General features: G+C 40.9%; 1 protein-coding gene across 1 annotated transcript in view; it reads left to right on the forward strand.

The window, feature by feature from the left end:
- The first annotated feature begins 11600 nt into the window (after positions 1-11600).
- CYTIP (cytohesin 1 interacting protein) overlaps positions 11601-24268 on the forward strand; it is a 37580-nt gene continuing 24912 nt past the window's right edge. Inside the window, exons 1-3 of the mRNA XM_075530276.1 lie at positions 11601-11774; positions 23109-23158; positions 23403-23457. Of these exons, the coding sequence (XP_075386391.1) occupies positions 11601-11774; positions 23109-23158; positions 23403-23457 (279 nt within the window). The remainder of the gene's footprint in view (positions 11775-23108; positions 23159-23402; positions 23458-24268) is intronic.

Below are 24268 nucleotides of genomic sequence, written 5' to 3' on the forward strand. Positions count from 1 at the left end.
TTTGAATAGTTAATGCCACACATGTGAACATATTTCTGGTGTTTTCTGATTTGAGCCAATATCTATCAGACATCAGCAATGATATCCCATGTTCCTTAGTCTCTTCTGAATCCAGCCTGAACTTCTAGCAGTTGCCTGTCAATGTACTACTTCAACTGTATACTCAGAGCTGAATCATATAATCCTTTGAGTATCTGCCCCCACTCTCTCTAACCCAGACCCATTAGGAGAAAGTCATTGGGTAGGAATTACAAAGACTACAACTGGAAGAGACAATGTTAAGTCATTCATTGCACTCCAGCACTGCTGCCCATTGATTCAATTATGTGTAGTCGGGGTGTGGGAAGTTAGAGATAAAGTAGGCTTTGGGTTTTGACACTTGGGTAGTTGGAATTGTCCTCCTTGGATGGAGTGATGTCTGTTCCAGCATTTTGAGGGGTCACCTGTCTATCTTCTATGCACCTCTCTTCTCACTACATTATTCTCATTAGGTGAGAGGTGGAATTCAAAAAGGCTTCTTCAGAGATCTAGCCTGGCCCCCAGAATTACCTTAAATCCTTAAGAAATTCCATTCTCCAAAGTTTCTTGGGTAGTTTATAGGTATTATTCTGAAATCATGAACCATATACTTAGGGTCATTCTGAAACAGGGAAAAAGGTATTTAAATCCTCATGGTATTAGATAACTTCAGACCAGTGGAACATTTATCCAGAACCATTCATTGCCCTACTCTCCTTGATAAACTTTCATCCAATGCCATACCTAAATAGATATCACATGTTTAAAGTACAGTGTCAGAATTAGACTAATGCATGCTTACAGTTCGGGAGGAGAAAATAAGGTCCTTCCTAGTTACAGTAGTTTACTTCATTTACCATAAAACAAAGCTTTCTTAGATTGGTGCTGATGGGATGAGTCTGAAAAGATGCTGTGTTAGTCTGGGTTGACAAGATAAACCAATTCATAGACACTCATATGTGTGTAAGACAGAACTTTATATCAAAGAGCAATTGTACATTAAGAAAACATCCCAGCCCAGTCCAGAACAATTCCATAAGTCCAATACTAGCCCATATGTCAACACGAATCCATAAATTCCTCTTTAGACTAATGCAGTCATGCAACAATGCTGAATGTAGGAAGATCACAGACCAGTGGGTGGAGAGTCTTGTGGATCCAGTGGTGGTGGAAGCATCTCAGTGCTGGCAAGGGACTCCAGGTGGCTCCTCCAGATCCAGGGTTCTAGTGTAGCTCCATGTGCCTTGTCAGCAGGAAGATGAAGCAGAGAGTCTGTGTATCTGGCCTCCAGTGAGCTATTGATCTCTGTGGCACCTCCAAATAAGGTCATCAAGCTGTGACCCGATTTACAGACTAGACTCCACCCCTTCGCAAGTTGACACCAGTTATGTAACTACCACAGCTGGACATACTAAGGTTGTCCTCAGAAAAGAACATGAGCTCTTTCATGACGTGCTCTCCTATTTTCTTGATCCATGAATAAAGATGAAAGTGTTTTTAATACAAATAATCAATTAATTTGAAGGTATTATAGATGCAAGTCAACAAAATTAGAGAAACCTCTTCTTTATGAAGGAGCCCTGGTGGTGCAGTGGATACACATGGGGCTGCAATCTGCAACGTCAGCAGTTCGAAACCACCGACCACTCCTTGAGAGAAAGACCAGGCTTTGCACGCCCATTAACAGTCACAGTCCCAGAAACTCACAGGGGGCCGTTCTACTCTGTCTCATAAAGTTGATATGCTATTGACTTAATAGCAGTGAGTATTGGTTTTTAGGATTCTTGTACTGAATACATGTTTCATAGCAACATAGAAATAATTTCACCTCATAATGTATAATAGAGAGCTGATCTAATATGTCCTCTAGAAAGAAGATAGTATATTGAATGGAAATGCTTTCAATATTTATTATAAAATACTCCCAAACTATGAATAAGAAGGGAAAAGAGAACTCCTTTTGAAATGAAGTGAACATACCTGAACATTGTGCTTCCTGAGTCTTGTCCTTTTCCTGTGGTTTTGTTACTTGGTTGGCTTTTGATCATGAGCAAACACGTTGACTTAGCACTGCAGGTGCATCGAGGTGCTATGTTAGCTTCAGGAGATGCAGAGATGGGCGGCGGCTCTCTGCCTTGAGCATCTTACGTCAAAGCGTCACGATCAGAGACTGAAAAGCAAGTGGGATGTAAACCCCATAGCAATAGCTGCCGTCTAACCTGCACTCTCCCTCGATGGAAAAGGCTGCCTATATCATTTCATTGATTCTTCCTAACATGCCCGAATGGCGTCTTCATTTGTTTGAAAAGGATACAAGTTCAAAGAGGTTAGCTAAATTTTTAAAGGAATGTAGCTCATACAGTTTATTGTGGAACTGTTTTTGATTCCAACTTCTTTAAAAAATATTAATTGGGAGTTAATACTACATATGTCATATCATTCCATAGTTCAATCAAAACCAGAATTGTATAGTTGTGACAACTATCAGCTTCCAAACCTTCTTTTCCTTCCTTGCACCCTTGATATTGTCTCCCTTTTATCCCACCCCCACCCTCTACTGCTGCCTCCCCTGGAACCTCATTCTACTTGCTGTCGATGTCAGTCTGGGCCAGCTAGGGAAAGAAATCCACAGAAACTCATGTATGCATAAGAGAGTGTCCATGAAGAAAGCATCCCAACCCAGTGCTGTCCAAGCCCATAAGTGCAACATTAGCACATATGTCTGACACCAATCCACAAAGTCCTCCTCCATCTCACAAAACACATGCAATGGTGCCAACTGCAGGAAGAAAGCTGAGTCACTAAATGTGTAAACATCTCAGCGCTGGCAGGGGTCTTCACATGGCTACTCCAGCACCCATGGCTGCATCAGGTAGGTCCATGCGGCTTCTCCTCAGGAATGTTTTGCAGGAAGTGAGCCTTGCCAGCTGAAGCAGGGAACTGGCTAAAGCAGCTGCAACCCGGTCCAACCATCAGAAAGCAAGAACCTTGAGAACTAGAAAGGCGAGCCTCATTGAGCCATTTATCCCTCTGCCCTTCAGTTAATCCCACATGTGTTTATTGGCCAGGTTGGTGCAATAAACCTTAACTACCTCACTGTCCCTATAGGTTTATCAGTCCTGGGTTTCATATACCATACAACAGAAAAACATATAACAAAACTTCAAGAGGGTGACCCCAATGACCTAACACTTCTGAGATAAACCCTAATATGAACAAAAAATACAGAAATTGTTGAAAACCTAATCAGGTCTTGTGGTCCAGCTTGGTTTTGCACTATTTCTTCTCCTCTTCCTTACCCACTGCATCCTTCCTACACAAAATAGTACATCTTGATTTTAGTTGACTATTTATCACCAATGATGCATTTTGTAATTGGGTAGAACAACCTTTCATTTTTGTTGTGATGTTATGAGAACTACACATAACACTGTCTTCTGTATTGTTTCTCTCACATTTCCTTTCATAGAAGAAATTGAAGATTTTTCCCCTATTAGGCCCAACGGTCTATCTATTGCCAGTTCTGTTTTCTTGTCTCTTCCTACTTTGGGTTGTATACAGCTCATTCATGCAGAAACAACCGAATGTGGAACACTAGTCTAGGAACTAAGGAATCAGATGAATTCTATATTCTCCTAGTGAGTATCAGAAAAAAGGCATGTAAATAAATAAACTGAAAAATTTGACCTGTAATTAAGTGCTTTGAGAGAATAACTCCAAGCCATGGGACAGTGAGAGTGCAGCAGTCAGGAAGGGCCTCTCTAGTAGATGATATTTAAATGGGATCTGGATGGGAAGAGAAAGATATTGAGATGAGTGAAGGTCATGGTGGATCATCCTTTTGGGCAAAGCATACAATGATGCCAAAACCCTGGAGAGGAAATGCTTTCTGTGCGAGGGACAGCTGGAAGGTCAGTGTGCTCAGAGTATGGCATGATCTGAATTCATAGAATCTACCAGAACATGCAGATGAACAGGTCATACTTGGAATTTTGGATTTTATTCAAAGACCAAGGAGAAATCACCTAGATTTCATGTAGGAGTTTTGTTGTTTAAAATATTACACAAACCCAAGTCTCGGAAAGGTTTCTTGCTTTCTAGGAAATTACCTGGTAAAACACCGATGACCCTCCAAATCCGTGCAGGTGCCCTGCCCACACCCATTGGGTAAGGGTTTCATTACGTGAGAACAGAGCCCGAGTGAGTAAGCTAAGGAAAGAGGAAGGAACACAGTAAGTTATTTACTGTGCCTTTTGGTACAGGGTTGATTGTGAAATAGAACTGTGCATATGCGGTGGTGGCGGGTGACGGGGAGAGGGGCAAGGGTGGTCATGACTAATAAGCAAGAGATTACTCAATCGAGAATGACATGAATTTCAATAGAACACATGGATGTTGTTTACCTCCACCAAAATTAATAGCTTGTATTTGTACTACATCACCCCCCCCACACACACACACACACACAACACTGGTTTTTGAAGGCTTCTGTAGGCTTTTAAAATTATATAATTTATTTGATTTTTGTTTTTGTTGTAAGGATTATACACTGCAAACATAGACCAATTCGGCATTTTTTAAACAATTTATTAGGGGCTCATACAACTCTTATCATAGTTCACACATATACATACATCAATTGCATAAAGCACATCTGTACAGTCTTTGCCCTAATCATTTTTTTCTCCTCTTTTCTTTTTTTACATTTTATTAGGGACTCATACAACTCTTATCACAATCCATACATATACATACATCAATTGTATAAAGCACATCCATACATTCCCTGCCCCAATTATTCTCAAATCATTTGCTCTCCACTTAAGCCCTTTGCATCGGGTCCTCTTTTTTTTTCCCTCCCTCCCCTCTCCCCCCTCCCTCATGTGCCCTTGGTAATTTATACATCGTTATTTTGTCATATCTTGCCCTATCCGGAGTCTCCCTTCCCCCCCTTCTCTGCTGTCCCTCTCCCAGGGAGGAGGTCACATGTGGATCCTTGTATTCAGTTCCCCCTTTCCAACCCACTCACCCTCCACTCTCCCAGCATCACCCCTCACACCCTTTAATTGTACAATCCGTTTACATGGTTACATTTTGAAATTGTGCAGCCATTTTTACTTTCTTTTTACAAACGATCCTCCAGCATTAACATAAACCAAGTGCCTCTTGAATTTCCTAAACAATCTTTGGAGTTGCTGTCAGCAGTTTGACCCCACAGAAATAGATGGTGGACGAAGAGCCCTGGTGGTGTAGTGATTACGCTCTGGGCCACCACCGTCTCAGAAACCCACAGGGCAGTTCCGCCCTGTCCTGTCGGGTCACTACGAGTTGGCATCAATTCAATGGCAGTGGGGTTTTTGTTTGGTTTTGTGCTTTTTTCTTGAGATTGATCATAAAAGAGAACAACGATCAAACAGACATTCTTTACCAGTGAAGCTTAATCACTTTTTGCTTTTAAGAAGACGTCGGGGGTCAGCAGGCCTTTTTCAGAAGGAATTTTATTTGAGTAAGAGAAAATGATGAGGAAATATGTAGGGTTTTCTTCGAAGAAGTAAAAAGTAAATTAATTAAGCAAAGTAAAATCTTTGTCAATAAACACTGGACATCTAGTTTATGTACCAGGGAATCTCATTAATAGCTATACATAGAAATATGAAGATCATACATTTATGATCTGACTGGAAACAAAATATAGTTCATTTTTCAAAAAGTATCTGTAAATGATTGGTATCTTAAAAGGTGGTTGAAGATATCAGTGCATGCTCATTTTACAAGATTCAAGCTATACACAGAATATACTTTGTTCATTCTTCTTCATTTTACCTACTACGTTCTCCACAATTCCGCTTCCAGAGGTAATCACTGTTAACTTGTACATTGGAAGAATGGCCTAAAGATCTTCCGATGTTCAGATTAGAGCCAAGATTTCTATAATTTAATCCATTTAAAATTAGCCTATCACACAAAATTGATATGAATTTAGCTTCCATCTGTTAAATTTATCAGTTGGCCTACGTGGTCTCATATACAAGGCAAGTGTATAATTCCCATTTTACATTTTGAAACACTAAAAGTGTAATTTACTGTGGCAGTTACATAATCTCCTGTCAACTTGAATGAAGGGGTGGAGTCTAGCCTGTCAATCAGGTCACAACCTGATGACCTCATTTGCTAATATAGGTTGCTAAGGAGATAAATAGCTCACTGGAGGGCAGACCCAGTCTCTCTCTGCTTTCCCTTTGCTGCTGCTGGGAGAGTCAGAGAGCTGGAGGAGACACTTTTGAGTGTTACGAGTTTGTGTCTCTAGTCAACCTGGGCTAACACATTTACTTAGCTTTTGAAGATTCTTAGGAGACAGATGAACTGCTGTCTTCAATTAATAGTATTGTTTTATGTCATATAACATAGTCCGGAGATGTTTATGAAATTAGTATCTTTCATTTTATTTTTCTAGTGATGTATCTAGTTATTTCCAACATTAGGTCACTGGTCTTGTGAAGCTTTATCATACTGTGTCTGGTGTTGGACCTATCACCAAGGCGATATCTTATGACTACTGATCCTTCTTCCCCATTTCCAACTTTCTCATTCCAATCAATGGTAATTATGAGTGCATCTCGATTGTAGGTTTGATCAATTTCAGACGGCAGATTTTGCTGAAAAATCTTTAATTTCCTCACCTTCGGAACTAGTAATTCGTGTGTAAATTTTAATAATAGTTATGTTTACTGATCTTTCTTATAAGTATGTTATCCTATCCCTTAAAACTGTACCTCTAGATAGAGCTTGGCGTATTCTTTTTGTCAATGAAGATAATGCTATTCCTCTTTAATTTGTCATTCTCCTACAGAGCACCTGGTGGATTTGATCCTTGTGATTAGCAGTTTAATGTGTACATAATTGCTCATTTCAAAATGGCCAAATCGGTTCATTTCAATTCATTAACACCTAGGACATCTATCTTCAAATGTTCTAATTAATTTTTAATAACTTCCAGTTTTCTTAGATCATACTTTATACATTCTGCATTCTAATTATTAAAGGAGTTTTCTGATTATTAATAGATGTTGTAAACTGCATGATAGAATTTTTCAAGACCAATACCTATTAATTTAAAATACTTGTTTACATAAATTGTGTTCATTTATGTGGACATGGCCAGGTACACAAGGATCAAATTGACTAAATATGTAAAAAGAGATAATGGAGAAGCTTGATATTATAATTCAGAATATGAAAAGGGGTGCTGATTATGAAACAGATAATCAATTATTCATACACAAGTTTAAGCAGAAGGGGAAGAAACTTAAAACAAATGCACGAGAGCCAAAATATGATCTCAAGTATATTTTATCTGAATTTTGAGACCTTTTCAAATAGGTTTTACTTATTCTGCACTGATGACCAAAGACCAGGTGAGCGATGGGATAAGAACAAAGGACTAAACACATGAAGAAAGCAATATATCATTTAAAAGATAGAAAAAGCATGAAAATGAATGTCAGAAGAGGCTCTGAAACATGCTCTTAAGTATAGAGGAGCTAAGCAAATGAAAGAAATTTTTAAGTAAAAGAGATGCACAAGATTTCAAAGGAAACTTGAGTACTATATATACTCGTGCATAAGCTGAGTTTTTTGGCACAAAAAATGTGCTGAAAAACTGGGGTTTGGCTTATACATTGGTCAGTGGCATGAATGGATGTCATTTGGTCAAGCCCGACTATCAAAAGGAGGAAATCTCATGAAGCCTGACAGAGTTAGTAGCAAAGTGGGTTCGAGATGCATGGGAAGACATTCCAGAAGACATGGTGTAATGTGCTTTCCAGAAATGTAGTATTAGTCATGCTATGGATGGCAGTGAAGACTGCGCTTTGTATGAAAATGACAGCAGTGATGGTGATGACGGCGATCTCAGTGAGGACAGCATCTATGATGCTTTACATTTTAGCTTGGTTGCTGACTGAGCTCAGAGAATAGTACTCTTAAGGTATCCTTGCTGATACCTTATTGTTTTTGTTGAACCTATTTTCCACTTACTGTGCAGGTTTACTAATGTTAAATGACTTGCTGTCCTTTCAGTTATGTTTTTATTTAAAATAAATATTTAAATACATAACCCCACCAATGTCTCAATTTTTAGTAATTTATTTTCATTTGTTTTGATTATTGAAACTCACCAATAACTTCTGCATTTATACTTGAATCAATCAGTTTTTCTGGTTTCCCAGGTAATAATTAGGTACCTCGACTTATACTTGGGTTGGCTTATATTTGAGTATATATGGTAGTCAAAGTAAATTTTATGCTTAAATGTGCAAAGAGCTGGAGATAGAGAATCAAAGGGGAAGAAGACACTCTACATTCCTAACCCTGAGAAAACTATGGGAAAAATTCAAGCCTTGAATTTCAATATTAGAGGAATAAATGAGCAAAATATTGAGCACACAGAAGTATCAAAATAAGGTGAAATGTAATACAGAGTCATTGTACTAAAAAGAATATAACTCTTTCAGGTATAATTAAGAACTGATGACATTGAAAGAATTTCAAGCCACGCTGGAGGCATTGGCCAAAAATGAAGCTCTAAGAATTGATAGAATACCAATAAATAAATTCAAAGTTGGAAGGGTTCAATTGTCTAAGTAGTAGTGAAAGTTGGAAGACAGCTACCTGGCCAACAGACTGGAAGAGGGCTATATTTGTGCCCATTTCAAAGAAAGGGGTTACAACTATTGAACAATGTCATAAATATCACATGCGAGTAAAATTACCCTGAAAGTAACTTTAAAATAATTGCAGCAATACCTCATCAGAAATTCAAGTTGGATTGAGAAGGTGGTAACAAGGTACATTGTTGCTGATATCATGTGGCTATTTGCTGAAAGCAGAGAATACCAGCAAGATGTTTAGCTGTCTCTTAATGACCATGCACAGACATTTGACTGCGGGATCATGATGAATTATAAAATGCATTGTGAAGAATGGGAAAGTAAATTTAATTGTGCCCATACCCCAAGAGGACACAAGCCAAGTGACAATTGTTTGAAGAGGGGTACTTCTTGGTATAAAATCAGGAAAGATGTAAGGTCAGGGTTGTGTCCTTTCACAAAACCTGGAGTACTGTTGGGTTACTTTTTAAAATTGATAACTATAAGTTCACTGATTCACATCTGCCAGCTGTGTCATGGCAGAAAGAAGAGACTATCTGTCCTGCGAAGGCTTACAGCCTCAGAAGCCTTAGATGAGTTGCAATGGTCACTATGAATTGGAATCGACACGATGATGGTGGGTGAATTCATCTTTATGCTGAGGAAATAATGTGAGAAGCTGGATTGTATGGAGAAGAATGTGGCATAAGGATTGGAGAAAGACTTGCTTACAACCAGTGGTTGTTAGCATACCCTTCCTTGTTGAAATGAAAGAGGACTTGAAGCATTTCCAGATGAAGATCAAAGACTACACCCTTCAGTGTAGATTACACCTGATCATAAAGACAACAACAACAAAATGTTACAATGGGACCAATAAGCAACATTATACTGAGAAGAGAAAATACTGAAGTTGTCGAAGATTCCATTTTACTTGGATTATAATCACTGGAGTCCCCAATCCAAGGAAACCGCAACCAAGAAATCAAGAGATGTACTACCTTGGGACAATCTGTATCAAAAGACCTCTTTCAAGTACTTAAAAGCAAAGATGTCACAGAGAGGACTATGGCCTACTTGACCCCAAACATGGCATCTTCGGTCAACTCATATGCATATGATATTAGACAATGAATAAGGAAGACTAAAATAGAATTGATGCCTTTGAATTAGGGTGTTGGTGACTAATCGTCACTATAATGTGGACTTCGAGAAGAATGAGAACATCTGTCTTAGAAGAAATACAGCCAGAATACACCTGAGCAGGGAGGATGGCGAGATTTGTGTCTCAGGTATTTTGGACAAGTTATCAGGAGGGGCTGATCTCAGTAGTGTGTCATCAGAAACAAGGGAGACCCTGAAAAGGGATGGGTTGACACAGTGGTTGTAAAGCAGGGCGCAAACATCATGGGGGTTGTGGGAACAGTGCAGGCAGGCAGCGCTTTGTTTTCGTTACATAAGTTGCTCTTGGGGTAGGAACGAACTTGATGGCATGTCACCACAGCAACCACATCTATGTATTTATGAATGTGTGTACAAAGCGATTTCAAAAAGTTTGAGGAAAAAAATCCATTATATTCACATTGCATTTATCCACGAACTTTTGAAGCCCCCTCAGGTTAATCTATCTATCTATCTATCTATCTATCTATCTATCTATCTATCTATCTTCATCAGTTCTTCCATCCATCCATTCATATAAGTGCATTTTGAATTGATGTATTCTTCAGTTGTCAAAGTCTTTCCCATTCTTTTGTGTCTTACACATTTGTATACATGTATGTTACCCACCTGGTCCTTGGAGTATTACAGTTCCTAATTTAGATAGTTCTATGAGTTTGAGATATGAATTTGCCTGAGTTTGTTATCGTTCAGTAGTGAGTCATGCTGTGATAGGTTTTTAAATTTTTCTGAATTGACACCATCTCTTAAAGAATCGTTGATGCAGAAGATTTTGCTATTTCCATTTGGCAAACTCTGTTTGAGCTTAGTTCACCTTGACTTCTAATTCACCCACATTCCATTTGAGTTCAGAGACTTCCTAACTTTTAAAAATTCTACAATTGACCTTCAAAATCGATTTTGCAAATTCCATCTGAACTTCTCTGATTTACAAAACTTCTCTTTGTTCTGATTCTTCTTTCCTCCCCTGCACCTTCCCTGACATCGTGTCCCGTCCCTCCCACTCAGAGAATTAGCCTGACAAACCATGCGATTTTGTGTACTGTGTGCGGGTTCGTAATCCACAGGCTCAGGTGGGACCAGGTGGAAACACCCTTGTGCCATTTTGCTTTTCCTGTTACTTGTTGGTCAAATGTGTTTTTCTTAAATCGCTCACTGACGCTACAACAGAGCCCATTGTAGAATTCCATTGTTATCACATGAACCTTTTCAGACCCCTTGTACTTTGGGGAAAGCACATCACAAAGGCTTCCTAAGGGAACACTAAATAAACTGTGTATTTCTTGCTTATTTTCATAAGAAGTGACTGCACATTCAGTGGTTCACACCGCACTGCTAATATTCAGCAAAAGCATGATGGGAAACAAATGGCAGAGCTGGGGGGAAATTTTCTTTCTTCCCTTAAAAAAATTGGCAGATGGTGTTTTGAACACAACTTGTCATAGAACATAAAAGCCTAAGAGTTCTAGCTGTTTGAAGGGGTGTGTGCTTGTGTGTGCAGGGAGCTGTTTTTTTTAAAATGATAAAAGACCAATTTTAGAATATCTTTGGGACTTAAATTTTTAAAAAAGCCTTGAGAAATGGGAGTGAACTGCAAGATAGGGTTTGTGTAACAAGTACCTCAAACCACAGAAGTCACATGGGCTCTCAGCTTTGCTACTTTTGATTAGTTCTCAGAGGGTTATACTTTTAGCTTCCCCTGCCCTGCAAGGTCACTCAGCCATGTGCCAGCTGGAGTAAGCTTTATGCACAATGTCGTTACAAAACCTCCTGCAACAGAGCAGCAATGGCAATGTGGTGGACTGCAGCACTCGTCCAACGTATCGCTCTTACTCCACACTGACAGGCAGTCTCCAGATGGATGACAACCGAAGGATCCAGATGCTGGCAGACACTGTGGCCACTCTGCCCCGCGGACGAAAGCAGGTACAAGGGCTGTTTGGTACCCCTGGAGGGCCATGTTCTCTTGAGAGCAGAGTGCTGTTTGTCTGGCTTCATATTAAAATTTTTACTTTAGAGGCTTTAAAATTAGCAACTAAGAAAAGGGAGGGAGGTCCTCAGAGAAATGATATGCCAGTCCACAGAGTTGAGACCATATTTATTTATTTTTAAAATTAGTTTTAAAAGAAAAACTTATAAGTAGATTGGGTCTCTTAAAGAGATATCTGGGTCAAATGAAAATCACTGAGCACATTCAACTTGAAAGTGCTTAATTATCTTCAATATAGACATAGCTGATAGAAAATAGTCACCCTTCCACTCCCACCCCTGTATAATTTCCATTGCCAGTTTTCATCTGATCCTCACTTCCAGTCCCTGATAGTTAGTCATTTCAGTGCATAATCAAATGAGAATATTTTTCTGGAGGAAAAGTTTCCCTGGCTAAGGCAGTGATTTTTAAGTCTGGAATGCTGCCGTGGATCTCATGCGATGAGCAATCGGGACTTTTCTCACGAGCTAGAGGGACTACGGCATCGTGGGCTCTACACTGACAATGGGTTTGGCTACTTACCAGTGGGGAACCTTGAACTAGTCACTAATCTGTGTCAAGTGAACACTGTTACAAATCAATTTTCTTTTTTTTCCCTAAAAGGAGGAGAATAGAATTGCCCTTTGGGGTCTCTGTAGTGACGGACATGTCCCCTGGGCACAATAAAGGCTAGATTTTGTTACTTTCCCTGCTGTGTATTACCCGAATGATGAAAAGTCATCCGAAAACATACATGTTCATCTTATTTTGAGATTGTTTCCCAAATTACAATGTGTAATAAAAATATTTTTGAAACAATAACATCTTTTCAAATTTTGGTTACATAACTTGCTACGATGCCCTGAACACATATCTAAAGTTAGACAAAGCAGTTATACTGAAAGTATTTAGAATTGTTTTAAAGGATGTATATTTTACATATATATCACGTGTACATCTGAAGTGTTCTAATTTCAGGACCAGGGAGTTGTAATGTTGTGGTTATGTGTGTTAATTTGATTCTATGCTGTTTTTAACAGTAGGACATAACACACTGTGGTTTGGATAATCACTCCTTCAAAATCTACAGCACTTTCATGATGTTAATTATAGTCATATAATTATAAGGATGATCATTGTGTGATAATGTAATGATGAGTATTTCTATAAACTTACAACCTGTCTGAAAATAAACCGATGGTGGAAAATATCTAATTTTTAAATTTCACTTTTAGACCTAGAACCATTGGGTTTTCTTTCTTTCTATTTCTAAGCTAGCAGATGAGATGCAGTTCACGTGGTAAGGCTATCATGTCATTCTTTCGCAGAAGTTTTACTGCTAAGGATAGTAATAATTGAGTAAGAGTTGGGACTTTCCACTCATTTTGATGCTGAGGCTGAAAAGAGCATCATCCCCTTTCCTTCTTTCCTGGGGTCCGGAGATCACAGTTAGAACCAGCAGGTGCTGCACTCAGTGAGACAAAGTGAATACTCTAAGCACATGTCTTTGAATGCAACCTTGAAAAACAGGTATTCCAAATACTGAAGGGCATTCTAAAACCTGAGGAAAACTAATGCTGAGGCACACCTCCTGGGGACTTAAAGTGGGTTAAGAGAATCTGGTAAGCGTCTTTGGGAGGCTGAGGGGAGACCTCATATTAGACTGCTTTCCAACATGCTTGCTCTGAGCATGTAGTCATTTTTCAGCCAACCCTGCCAGTCACAAAATGTTTTGAAGCAAAGGGGAAATTTAGAAACCTCATTTTAGCAATGTGTCATATCAGTAAGTGGGAGGAGACTAATGGGAAGGGTGCACGCACTGTTCAGTCATTGGGGGAAATCAGAGACAGCAGCATGGAGAAGAGTCCAAAGATCTTGGGTAAGAAAGGTGATGAACATAAGAGGCCTCATATATGTGACTTGAGTCAGGATAGCATGAACTAGAAAAGGCAATGGGTACGTGAGGCTGTGTTTTGGAGGATGTTCCTGAGAGGGAGTTAGACATAAACAAATACACACACATACATATACATACTGTCAACTTGACTAAGCCATGACCCGTAGTTTTATGTATTTAACTTCCACTGTTGTGATGTGTTGTTCACCGTAACCTTGACCTGTGGTGGATGAAGTGGGATTCAAAAAACTCACTGCCATAGAATTGATTCTAACACACAGCTACCCTATAGGACTGGGTAGAACTGCCCCTGCGTGTTTGAATTTCCAAAACTGTACCTCTTTTTGGAAGTGTGAAGCCTCTTCTTTCTTGCACTGAGCAGTGGGTGGATTTGAATTGCTGATCTTGGGGTGGGCAGCCCAATTCGAAACCCTCTGTGCCACCACAAGTGCTTAAACATAGAGGCAAGACAGAACCTCTTGAACATGATACTGCTGATTCTGCACAGTTATCATCAATGGAACCTCATGTAAATGTATCCCAACATGTGAGACGTTCCCACACGATGCTCGTTTCCTTGAACCGGTGTTTAGGGTGCAATCCCTGTGGATGCGGCTCAGCCTGCCAACCCCCCTGAGAAGTCATCCATTGAGCAGGTGTTTCTCTGTGCACTGTTCTTTTCAACACTCTTGGGGTTGACGTCAGTGTCTGCACTTCTCGTTATTGTTGGCTGTGGTTTCTGCTGTGTTTCGTTACCCTGCCGCCTCAGATTAGCCTGCGGAATCCGTTGAGTGTTTATGCTCAGACTTCTGTAAAAGCAGATTTGGGCGTGCGTACTTCAGACCCACCCAACCCCCCACCCCCGCCCCCGCCCTGGCATGGCTTTAACTTTGGAACAGAGTTTCTATTCCCTGTGATGAAAAATGCTGCAGGGAAGAGAAGGGATAATTTAAGATCATTTTTATAAATGTGGAAATGGACACGACGTGGCGATGGTGCTTTCCCCACCGGGTCCGCAGCGCTGGGGAGGCAGCTCTAAGAGAATGCCGTCGAGAACACCGAGGCTCGGCGACCAGATGGTGCCTTCGTGGTGCCGCACACAGCCTGTGCTGACCTGCTTGTTCCTCTTGACATTGGTCAAATGGTTGCTAAAGACACACCTTCTGGAAGAGCTCGTCCACGTCAACGTGCGGCTTTCTAACACCTGACCCTGAGAAACGGATCTGCCCCTTATTCCCCGTAACACACTCCTCCACCCGTCACTCCCAAACGTTCCTAGCTACCTGAATTTCAAATGAACCCTTTTAGCTGGAAGCCTGTGCTCCTTTCATAACGAAGGGGTCAGAAAGCCTTCTTTCCTCCATACTGTGATGGGTTTAGAGTCCATAGCCAACACCTACCTGCTTCTTGAACCAGAGCTTCGTGAGCCCAGAACCAGAACTGCCCGGGGGCTACAACTCCCTCTCAACTCTTCAAAGTTCAGAAATGGAAGGCGGCGCTCTTACTCTGTTTCGCCCGTGAGCCCCGCAGCCCTCATTCACTTGACATAACAGTGGGGGAAAAGTAGCCGTCCTGGCAGCGTTGGGGACCGAGGCAGGAAACTGGAAAGGGAGCAAAAAATCAAACCAAGTTCGTGGTCATCATAGCAGGCCCTTAGGGCAGAGCGGAAACGCTCGGTAGCATTGGGTGGCTGTCAATCCTTGGTTGGCTAGTTAGCAAGTTAGCACCGTCTTTCTCTCATGAAGCAGCTGGGGGTTTGGACGGCTGACCGGGTCAGCAGGCACACCCGCCACACCCCGGGCTCCTTGGAGACGGAGCCCAACTCCGTCACATGTTGACATGAGAGTTTGGAAGGAACAACAAGGAAACTCGGTGTGTGAGCAACATCTTCACCCCTCTGCGCCCTCCCCACTTTCAGACAATAAACGACCACGCCGAGTGCAGACGGGGACACAGCCATCTGTTTCTTAGCCGCAGATGTAACTACGAGCAGGAACTTTGAGCTCCTTGGAGGCCACGCTCCCCATTTGGCTGAACTGCAGACGCCTGTTATCTTGAAAACGTACCGCTGAAACGTCTGCTCTTGATTTCTCAGTAAACGTGGGCCTTGGGAGTCGTGTCGCCCAGCAGCAGCTATGGCATTGTGAATTCGGATTCCCGATATTTGAAGTCATTTGATTCCAAACAGAAAGATCCCAGGCATGCCCCACAGACATCTGACAGGGGGGGGGGGGGGGTAAGTAAGGAGTTAAGGAGCTTTGTCTATCCAGCAGTCAGAATTGAATGTGTGGTTTGCAGGCCTGCCAAATTGCTAAGCTTGGATTTCTCATATTAGATAATGTGCAATAAAAGACAGCTGTTGCCAGCATATGCTGAGCACGGCACCCCAGCTCCTCGCTCATGATGTGTGTGCCAGGGCTTGGGCCCGAGGAAGGTTCTGCCTGCCCCTGGGAAGCACAGGCCTCCCCCAGTGAGCTCCCAGAACAGGGCATGAGGGCGACGGCCCCTTGGGACAGGCAGTAGGAAAAACTTTTATTTTCAAGTGTAAGCTCATGGATGAGTATTTACATATCATCCATTTCATTTAGCAGGCCGTTGTGTGTGTGTGTATATATGGGGGCAAAGGGGTGTTAAGCAAGGTTGAACTCTGCAAACATTTCTTTCCACATCACCTGATTCTAGCAGACAGCCTGATTAAGAAACAGGGCAGTCCTAAACACTGGTAAGTTGGGGGCACACACCCTGCTGAACCATGAGTTCCAATGGGATAGGTGAGCTTTAAGGGGAGTCTCACTGGTGAGTGAAAGGCCATGGAAATGGCACTGCAGAGTTTTCTTCTATCAGGACCAAGAACCTGCTTGTTCTAGGGCTGGCCTGGGAGAACTACACTGGGAGACCTTGCCACCTACACCACAGTCTTGGTCTTGCTCCTCAGATTTCTATTGGTTTCCCAAACTCAAAGGACACGGAAAGAAACACAGTGTTGGTCTCCGAAGGCTGCTCGTTTTGACATAGAAGTGGGGAGTAGTGGTCGTGGTTCCATCCACTGAGTTCTGACTCATAGTAACCTGATATACAAAAGAGCAAAGCACCCCCCTGGTCCCAGGCCATTCGCACATGCAGGCACTGTGTCAATCCAGCTTGTCAAAGAACTTCCTCTTTTCAGCTGCTCCATGGCTTTACCAAGTATGATGTCCTTCTACTGATCTTTCCTGGCCACGTACACAAAGTACAAAGTATTGGGGGCAAGGTTAGAGAAATAAAATACGACTTCCAGAAGTATATCGGCATATATGATGAAGACCCATCGATCTAGCTATAGACAAACAAATAACAATTGTACGTTTAGATAATTTTGTTTAATAAAAGTTTCCATGGTTTTATAGTCAACCCTTTGACTTACCCTCCTACATGAGGCTATGTCGAAAAGTCTTTGGAACGTTTTCATTTTCTATTTTTCCAGGAATGTTTTGAAGCCTCTTCCTGTAGGGGTTTGCCCAAATTATCCACAATTCAGCTTCTTTTTAAACAATACCAATCAATATCTTAAAAGAGCTCCGTGCGAAGGGAAGTAGAATTTAAAATATCATTACATAATTTCCATTATCTAAATATTCATTTCTCTCTGTAAGGAATTTTTTAATTTCCATATGCAGAGATACATGGATATTCTGATAAAATAGAAATGAATGTTCTGACATGTCTATTGTTGCTTTCTTGGGTGTCAAATTTAGAAACGCATTCATTGTTGTTCAGCACTCAATGAAGACGCTGACATGGTAGAGGCCTCACAGCTTAAACTAGCTTGCTCGTGGGCGCCCTGGTGACCTGTGTGAACCTGGTCATCAGCTAGCACTTTCTCATGCACTGGAGCTGGTATCATTTCCTTCAGTGCAGTGGTTCTGAACCAGTCGCCACCGAAGGACCCTTCCACAGGGGTTGCATGATACATAACAGTAGCAAAATTATAGTTATGAAGTAGCAATGAAAATAATTTTATGTGATGGCAACAAATGTACGAATGTGCTTGACACAATGGATGTAAGTATGGATTGTGATAAGAGTTGTATGAGCCCCCAATAATATTATTTTTTAAAAAAAGAAAGAAAAGAATTATATGGTTGGGGTCACCACAACATGAGGAACTGGATTAAAGGGTCACGGCATTAGGAAGGTGGAGAACCACTAATTTAGTGCCTTGCCAGTTCCCTTTCTCTGAGATGCTCTCTTTTCTTGTGATTGGTTGTCATGGCATCTGTGGGTCTTTGCCTTGGGCAAGTGCTGTGTCATTGATGCTCTAAACATGAATTTACCTTGCTTAGTGGGTAATCTGTCCCTGCTGACAGGCCATATCAAAAGCAAGTTGGTTTTAGGTCAAGACACACCAAGTGATGGAGAATTTCATGGCACTTAATTTATTTAAATTATTTTTAAGTTAAGGCTAGATTCTCAAGATAGGCCCATCGTGGAATCCAGAGTGGAAAGTAATTTTAAAATTTGCCTTTGTCTTATTTTGTGTGTGTATGCGTATTTCAGATAAACCAAATCAGTTAGTTCACAGGGATAGAAAATGCTAGGCATATTATGCGTGCTTCACAAATACTTTCAGCTACTGAATTAACTAGATAAGCGAGATGAGAGAAATTGCCTTTCTATAGATATTTAGGGCTCTATCTTGTAGACTGAAAATATTTTATATCTGAGCCTGTCCAGAATGACTTTTGGTTTAGAGAGCAGCATGCAGCTAGACCAGTGGAAATCTTTCAATGATTATTTGACTAGCAAAAGGACATTGAAAATTGCTAAATGATACCTTGAAGTTTTAACAATTGATTAATTCTTGCCATGATTCATTTATTTAGCAATTACATATAAAGGCGTTGCTATCTCACTGTTCTATTGCTCCTTTATTCTTTTTAAACAGTTTTATTGACATATAATTCAAATATCATATATTTCAACAGTTCAGTCATATTGAAAAGACTTGTGAGGTTATCCTTACTATCAATTTTAAGACATTTGTTCTTCTTTGTATGTTGTGTTGTTAGCTCTTCATTTTCTGTTAACCTCCCATGCCATGATCCTGAACTCTGAACTCATTGTGGGGCAGGATAGAACTGTTGCTGTACTTTCTAAGACTATAACTCTTTATAGGAGTAGAAAGCTCATCTTTCTCCCTCGGAGACACTGATGATTTCAAACTTCTGACCGTGCGGTTAACAATCCAAGGCATAACCGCTACACCACCAGGACTCTTAGGAAACCCTGTATCTAGTTACTCTCTCTATTGCTTTCCATACCCTGAGTTTCATATATAGTACTCCTTCATTCTTTATGCTTCTTGTTATTTTTGAATTAGGATTTTTTTGGTTGTTTAGTTTTCTCTCTAGCTTTACATCTTGTGAAATATTGGGGATTTAAGTAGCATATTTATATTTTCTTAATAATAGTCTTGTTTTTCCCCCCAAGAATATTTAGTGCAACAAAGGATAAAGTTGAAGTTTATCGAAACACATTCCCCCGATACAATGTACGACTTCTTTAGACCACCTTACGTTCGATCTCCAAATCCCATGTACTTGGCTTGTCTTGCTGTCTGGTAATTTGTCTATTTCTCTGATTTTAAGCATTCACTGTACTCCAGACATTCTGGCAATGGAGTTTTTTTTTAAAGCCCCCAAAAGGAACCCTGGTGACTGAGTGGTTACACGCTCAGCTGCTGGCCAGCACGCTCGCTCTTTGAACCGTGCCTCCCGTAATCAGAGCTCTGGGGGAGTTTGCTCTGTCAAGCTTGAAGACTTTGGAAGCCGTTTAGGGAAGTTCTCACTCTCCTTTAAGAGAATCAGAAATACATCGAAGGGGCTTGGAAGAGCCCCAAAGTATACAAATAATTATGTACAGGAGCGAGGTATAGGATCTGTCGTACTCTAAATCCAAATTTCAAAACTGATCATTTGGAGCATGTTAGGTCAACATTATGAGGCATGAGGGGAAATTATTTTCAAATCACATGGTCTACTCCACATTTACTCACACCATGAACAATTTTCCTCCTTATCTTCTTCAGAGAGATAAAATATACTTTCCTTAGATACAGGGGAATGAAGAGATGGAATTTTATAATTTTATTTCCCAGCCAGGCCTCTTATGTAGACCTAAATAATTTATTTCAAATCCCAGCTCTTATGTCAGCTTCAAAAGGATTGATATCTGTCCTTGCATGTAATTTGGACATGTTCATAATGCTAAATTCAGAAATATTAGGGACATTTATATATAGAAGCTGCTTTCAGAACTCAGAAATGAATTTTCTGCTGACAAGTACACGTCTCCCCAAGCCAATTGGGTCCTTCCTTATTTCGCTGTGAGAAGTAACAGTGGTATACATTATCAAATAAGAAAACTGTATATTGCAATAATGCACATAAGGACTTTCATGTTCTTGTTTATATCCTCCATGTGTAAGACTGAGCTTATGCAAAGCCACACCCATACACATATGCCATATTGCTCGCAGGTAATGCATGTGCTATATGCTTTTATTGCCAACTAAACCTCCCTCCTACCCAAGTTATTTTACAAAGTACAGTTTGCTCATTTTTTTCACACGTTGCTGTCTATAATTCGACGTGATCTACGTAAGTATTTTGCCACTTGAATTAAGGCTAGAAGATAGAGCAGGTGAATAGTATGAAATATGTTAAAAAATGTAAGTGCAATGTATGGAAGAGATTTAGAATGTTTGGGGATATCCTATTTATTGTTTACTTCCATAAAAGGCAACTAATGACATACCAGAATGGTTCCCATTCCTGTAAGCAACATGTATCAGGTACATAATCAAGGAATCAAGCTATCTCAACCACACCGTTAGCCATCATAAATGGAAAATAACCATGTTTAGCATGATACACTTTGCCCTTCCTATTTCATTTGTCAGGGTCATATAAGGATGGGACCTCATAAGAAATGAATGGGATTTGTTCGCATAATAGAAGAGGGAAGAGATCACTTCTTCATTACATTAACTTCTCTAACTGCCTGTTGAATTCTGAACGCTGAGCTATTCTGAGTTGATATGCATAAGATGGCTAACCACAAGGTCACTGGTTCAAATCCCCCAGCCGCTCTGAAGGGAAAAGGTGGGACTGTGTGCTTTGGTAATCACTGACAGTCTCAGAAACCCTCTACAGGGTTAGTGTCAGTTGGAATTGACTTGATTGTAGTGAGTTTTCATTCAAACCTGAAGGGGCGTTGGTTTCGCTCCCAAGGAATAACTGAATCAGCATTTCACTTCGTAACTGGTCACATTCCCATTCATTTCTTCTCTGTGCCATTCTTCCAGTTTTCCACCCTGCAGTTACTTTAGTTTTATACATGCAGGCTGACTCTGAGGGAGCACTGGTTGCACAAAGGGTCAACGAAAGCCAAAGGTCAGCGCTTTGAATCCATCGGCTGCTCCTTGGGAGTAAGCCGTGACAGTCAGCCTCAGAGCCCCCGTGGGGCTGTCAGTCCCCTTTCTGTCTTACAGACTTGGTCAGAGTCAGAGTGGATGAGACGACAGTGCGGTGGGTTGGACGGCACTGCTCTACTGTGCTTCGCGTACTCATCGATGTAATATAACCACGTGAGCTCGACAGTGAACAGTGAGGAGCATTAGCTTATGTATGGGCCCTGGTACCAGCACTAGAGGAAGGGAGGATGAATATTCATTAATTCCTAGACAAACAAACTCAAAACAAGCAAAACCCAACTGCAATCTCTTGATGTGCCACTTTTTGTTGACAGTTCTTTTATAACAGTGGAATGTATTTTGGAAGTTTGCTTTAAGTGCTCTTTTCCCTAAACCTGCACAGGAAGGAAGGTGGTATTAATAAACAATCTATACCGTTTAATAAGTCTGTGGTTTCCATTAAACGCAAACTGTTGCCAAATTAGAGCAGAAACAGAATCGAGGTCTTGAGGCTCTGGTTCCCTCGGCCTGTGTCTCTGTGTAAGTGTTGGTCCTCTAGAGATGATTTGATCCTGCTTAGAATAGTAGCTCATATGAAACAGCTACATAAATACAACCATCGTGCCAACCCTGTTAGGAGCTATCAAACATACGGGTTACCTGCTGTACTTTGGGTGTTACTCTTCTTCGGTGTCCAATGGCACTGCAATGTTCTCATTAATCTTTCAGATCCAAAGCACAAAACACAAAGCCATGGAGTCCACTGTGACCCAGGGTCACCCTTTAGGACAGAGTGGAACTGCCCCAAAGTGCTCCTAAGGCTGTCACGCCTCATGACAGCAGCCTACTGCCTCAGTCCCAGGGAAGCTGCTGAATCAAAACTGTGATCTCCTGGTTAGCAGCCGAGTGCGTTAACCACTGCACCACTAGGGACCTCCTCCTTATGAAGTTATTTTAAATACAGTTCAAGTATGACGCTCTTTGGGGGAGCATTGGGGTAACTTTTGTCACATGGCAGTAACTCTTGTCATGGGGCATTATTTTTATTGGACCCGCTTTTCCTTTCCTAAGAGGGATTGCCAGGAGTCCCTTTCCCAGTCCTCCATTGCCATAACTGTGCACAGAGTGTAACTACTTCACGGGGTTTTCCAGGCTGTTAAATTTTTGGAAACAGATCCATCGGCAGTTCTTTAGAGATACCTTTTGGTGGGCAGAAGTGCCAACGTCGAGGCTAGTAACAGGCATCCTGTATGCCCAACCTAGGGAGCCCTGGTGGTGGGCGTTTGACTGCCACTCACTATCTGCTCCTGTAAAGATTCGCAGCCTCAGAAAGCCTCTATAGGGTTGCTACAGCCTGAAATTGAGTCAATGGCAGTGGGTCCAGACTTTGTTGATATTGCTAAAACTAAACCAAAAATCCAAACTTCCCAACCTCAAGTCAATTCTGACTCACGGGAACCTTACAGGCCAGGGTAGAACTGCTCTTGTGAGTTTCTCAGACTGTCCCTCTTGATGAGGAGCAAAAAGCCTCATCTTTCTCCCAGGAGCAGCTGATGGTTTCAAACTTCCGAACTTGTAGTTAGCAGTCTAAGGAATCGCACGTGGCAGCCACCAGGGTTCCTCTCTTGATGTTACTAAACGCATTCACTGCCATCCAGTGAATGCCGACCCTTCCAGACACTAACTGTTTATGGGAGTAGAAAGCCCAGTCTTTCTCCCTTGGAGTTGCTGGTAGTTTTGAACTGCTGGCCATGTACATTGCAGCCCAACATGCAAGATTACACCAGGGTTCTAGAGAAGGAGAATTGTGGCATTTATATAACATTTTCTTAGACTCCGGCATTCAGAAAAGGTGATAGAGAACCAAGTCCTTTGTGGCTTGCATATTTTATAGATCTATATTAAGGAGTTTTTGATCACTGTGCTTTTTGTATTTTTCAGCTTGCCTTGACCAGATCCAGTTCGTTAGGTGACTTTTCCTGGCCTCAAAGGTAACTTTGTATTTTCTCACACCAAGAGATTTAGGCACACTGTTCTTCAGACTATTGAAGACACAGCAACACACAGGGGAGGGGCAGGAGAAGGAGAAGGAGAGGGAGAAGGGGTGAGAAATCTCCAAACTGTGAATACAACTTAGATATATAGCCATTATTTTAAATGATGACAGTTGTCTTTAATGATAAAATCTACCAAATAGGTTTTGATCATCATATATATTTTTTATTATTATTACAGAAAGCTAATCATTGTGGAAAAGCAGGATAATGGAACATTTGGATTTGAAATTCAGGTGGGTAATTTTCAAATTTTCAGGACTTTAAAAAAGTTACTCTATCTTTCCACTCATCCATCTATATTCTATGTAATGTACTTATTAAAATTTGGTCATATGACATATATATCAATTCAGTGTGTTTTGAATCTTCATGTTTTATATTGTGTATAAGATGTTAAATCTTACATTTGGTAAGATCAACAATAGTGGAGAACCTGTCTACCTGTGTATATAAGCCTCCAAAACCAAACCTGGCTGATTCCAACTCATAGTGACCCTGTAAGACAGACTGCAGCTTTTTCCCACCCTTGAAAATCCTCATGGAAGCAGACTGTCACAATTTTCACCTACAGAGTAGCTGATGAGTTTGAACCTTTGGTTAGCCAAGCTTTAACCCTTGTTCCACCAGAGGCCCCTTTGTATGTAGAATGCATGCATGCATGTATAGCTCCTATTTTAGTTTGAAAATACTAAAGGGTTCATACTGGATATAAGGAGAAATGTGGACCTTAAAAATTTCTTGAGGCAATACTTTTATAATAATTGTTTCAATCGCTTGATGACATTTGGCTTTAATTTACAGATTGCCTTGTACTGCAGAAAAAAATAATCTTTATAGGTTTCAGTGTAATTGCCTGATGATTTTATTTTCTATCTCCTTTATATTCAGTACATAGAAAAATGACTGGAAATCTCTTTGACTATATTTTAAATTTTAGCTTGGTATTTCCGGTCATGCTGGGCTAGGGGAAGAGGGACTCTCTCACCTGGGGACTTCCATGGGCTCCCAGGCCTGTTGCAGGTCTGGGGCTTTGCCTGTAACTGC

The sequence above is a fragment of the Tenrec ecaudatus genome, chromosome 13, assembly GCF_050624435.1.
Source record: "Tenrec ecaudatus isolate mTenEca1 chromosome 13, mTenEca1.hap1, whole genome shotgun sequence".
Classification (NCBI taxonomy): domain Eukaryota; kingdom Metazoa; phylum Chordata; class Mammalia; order Afrosoricida; family Tenrecidae; genus Tenrec; species Tenrec ecaudatus.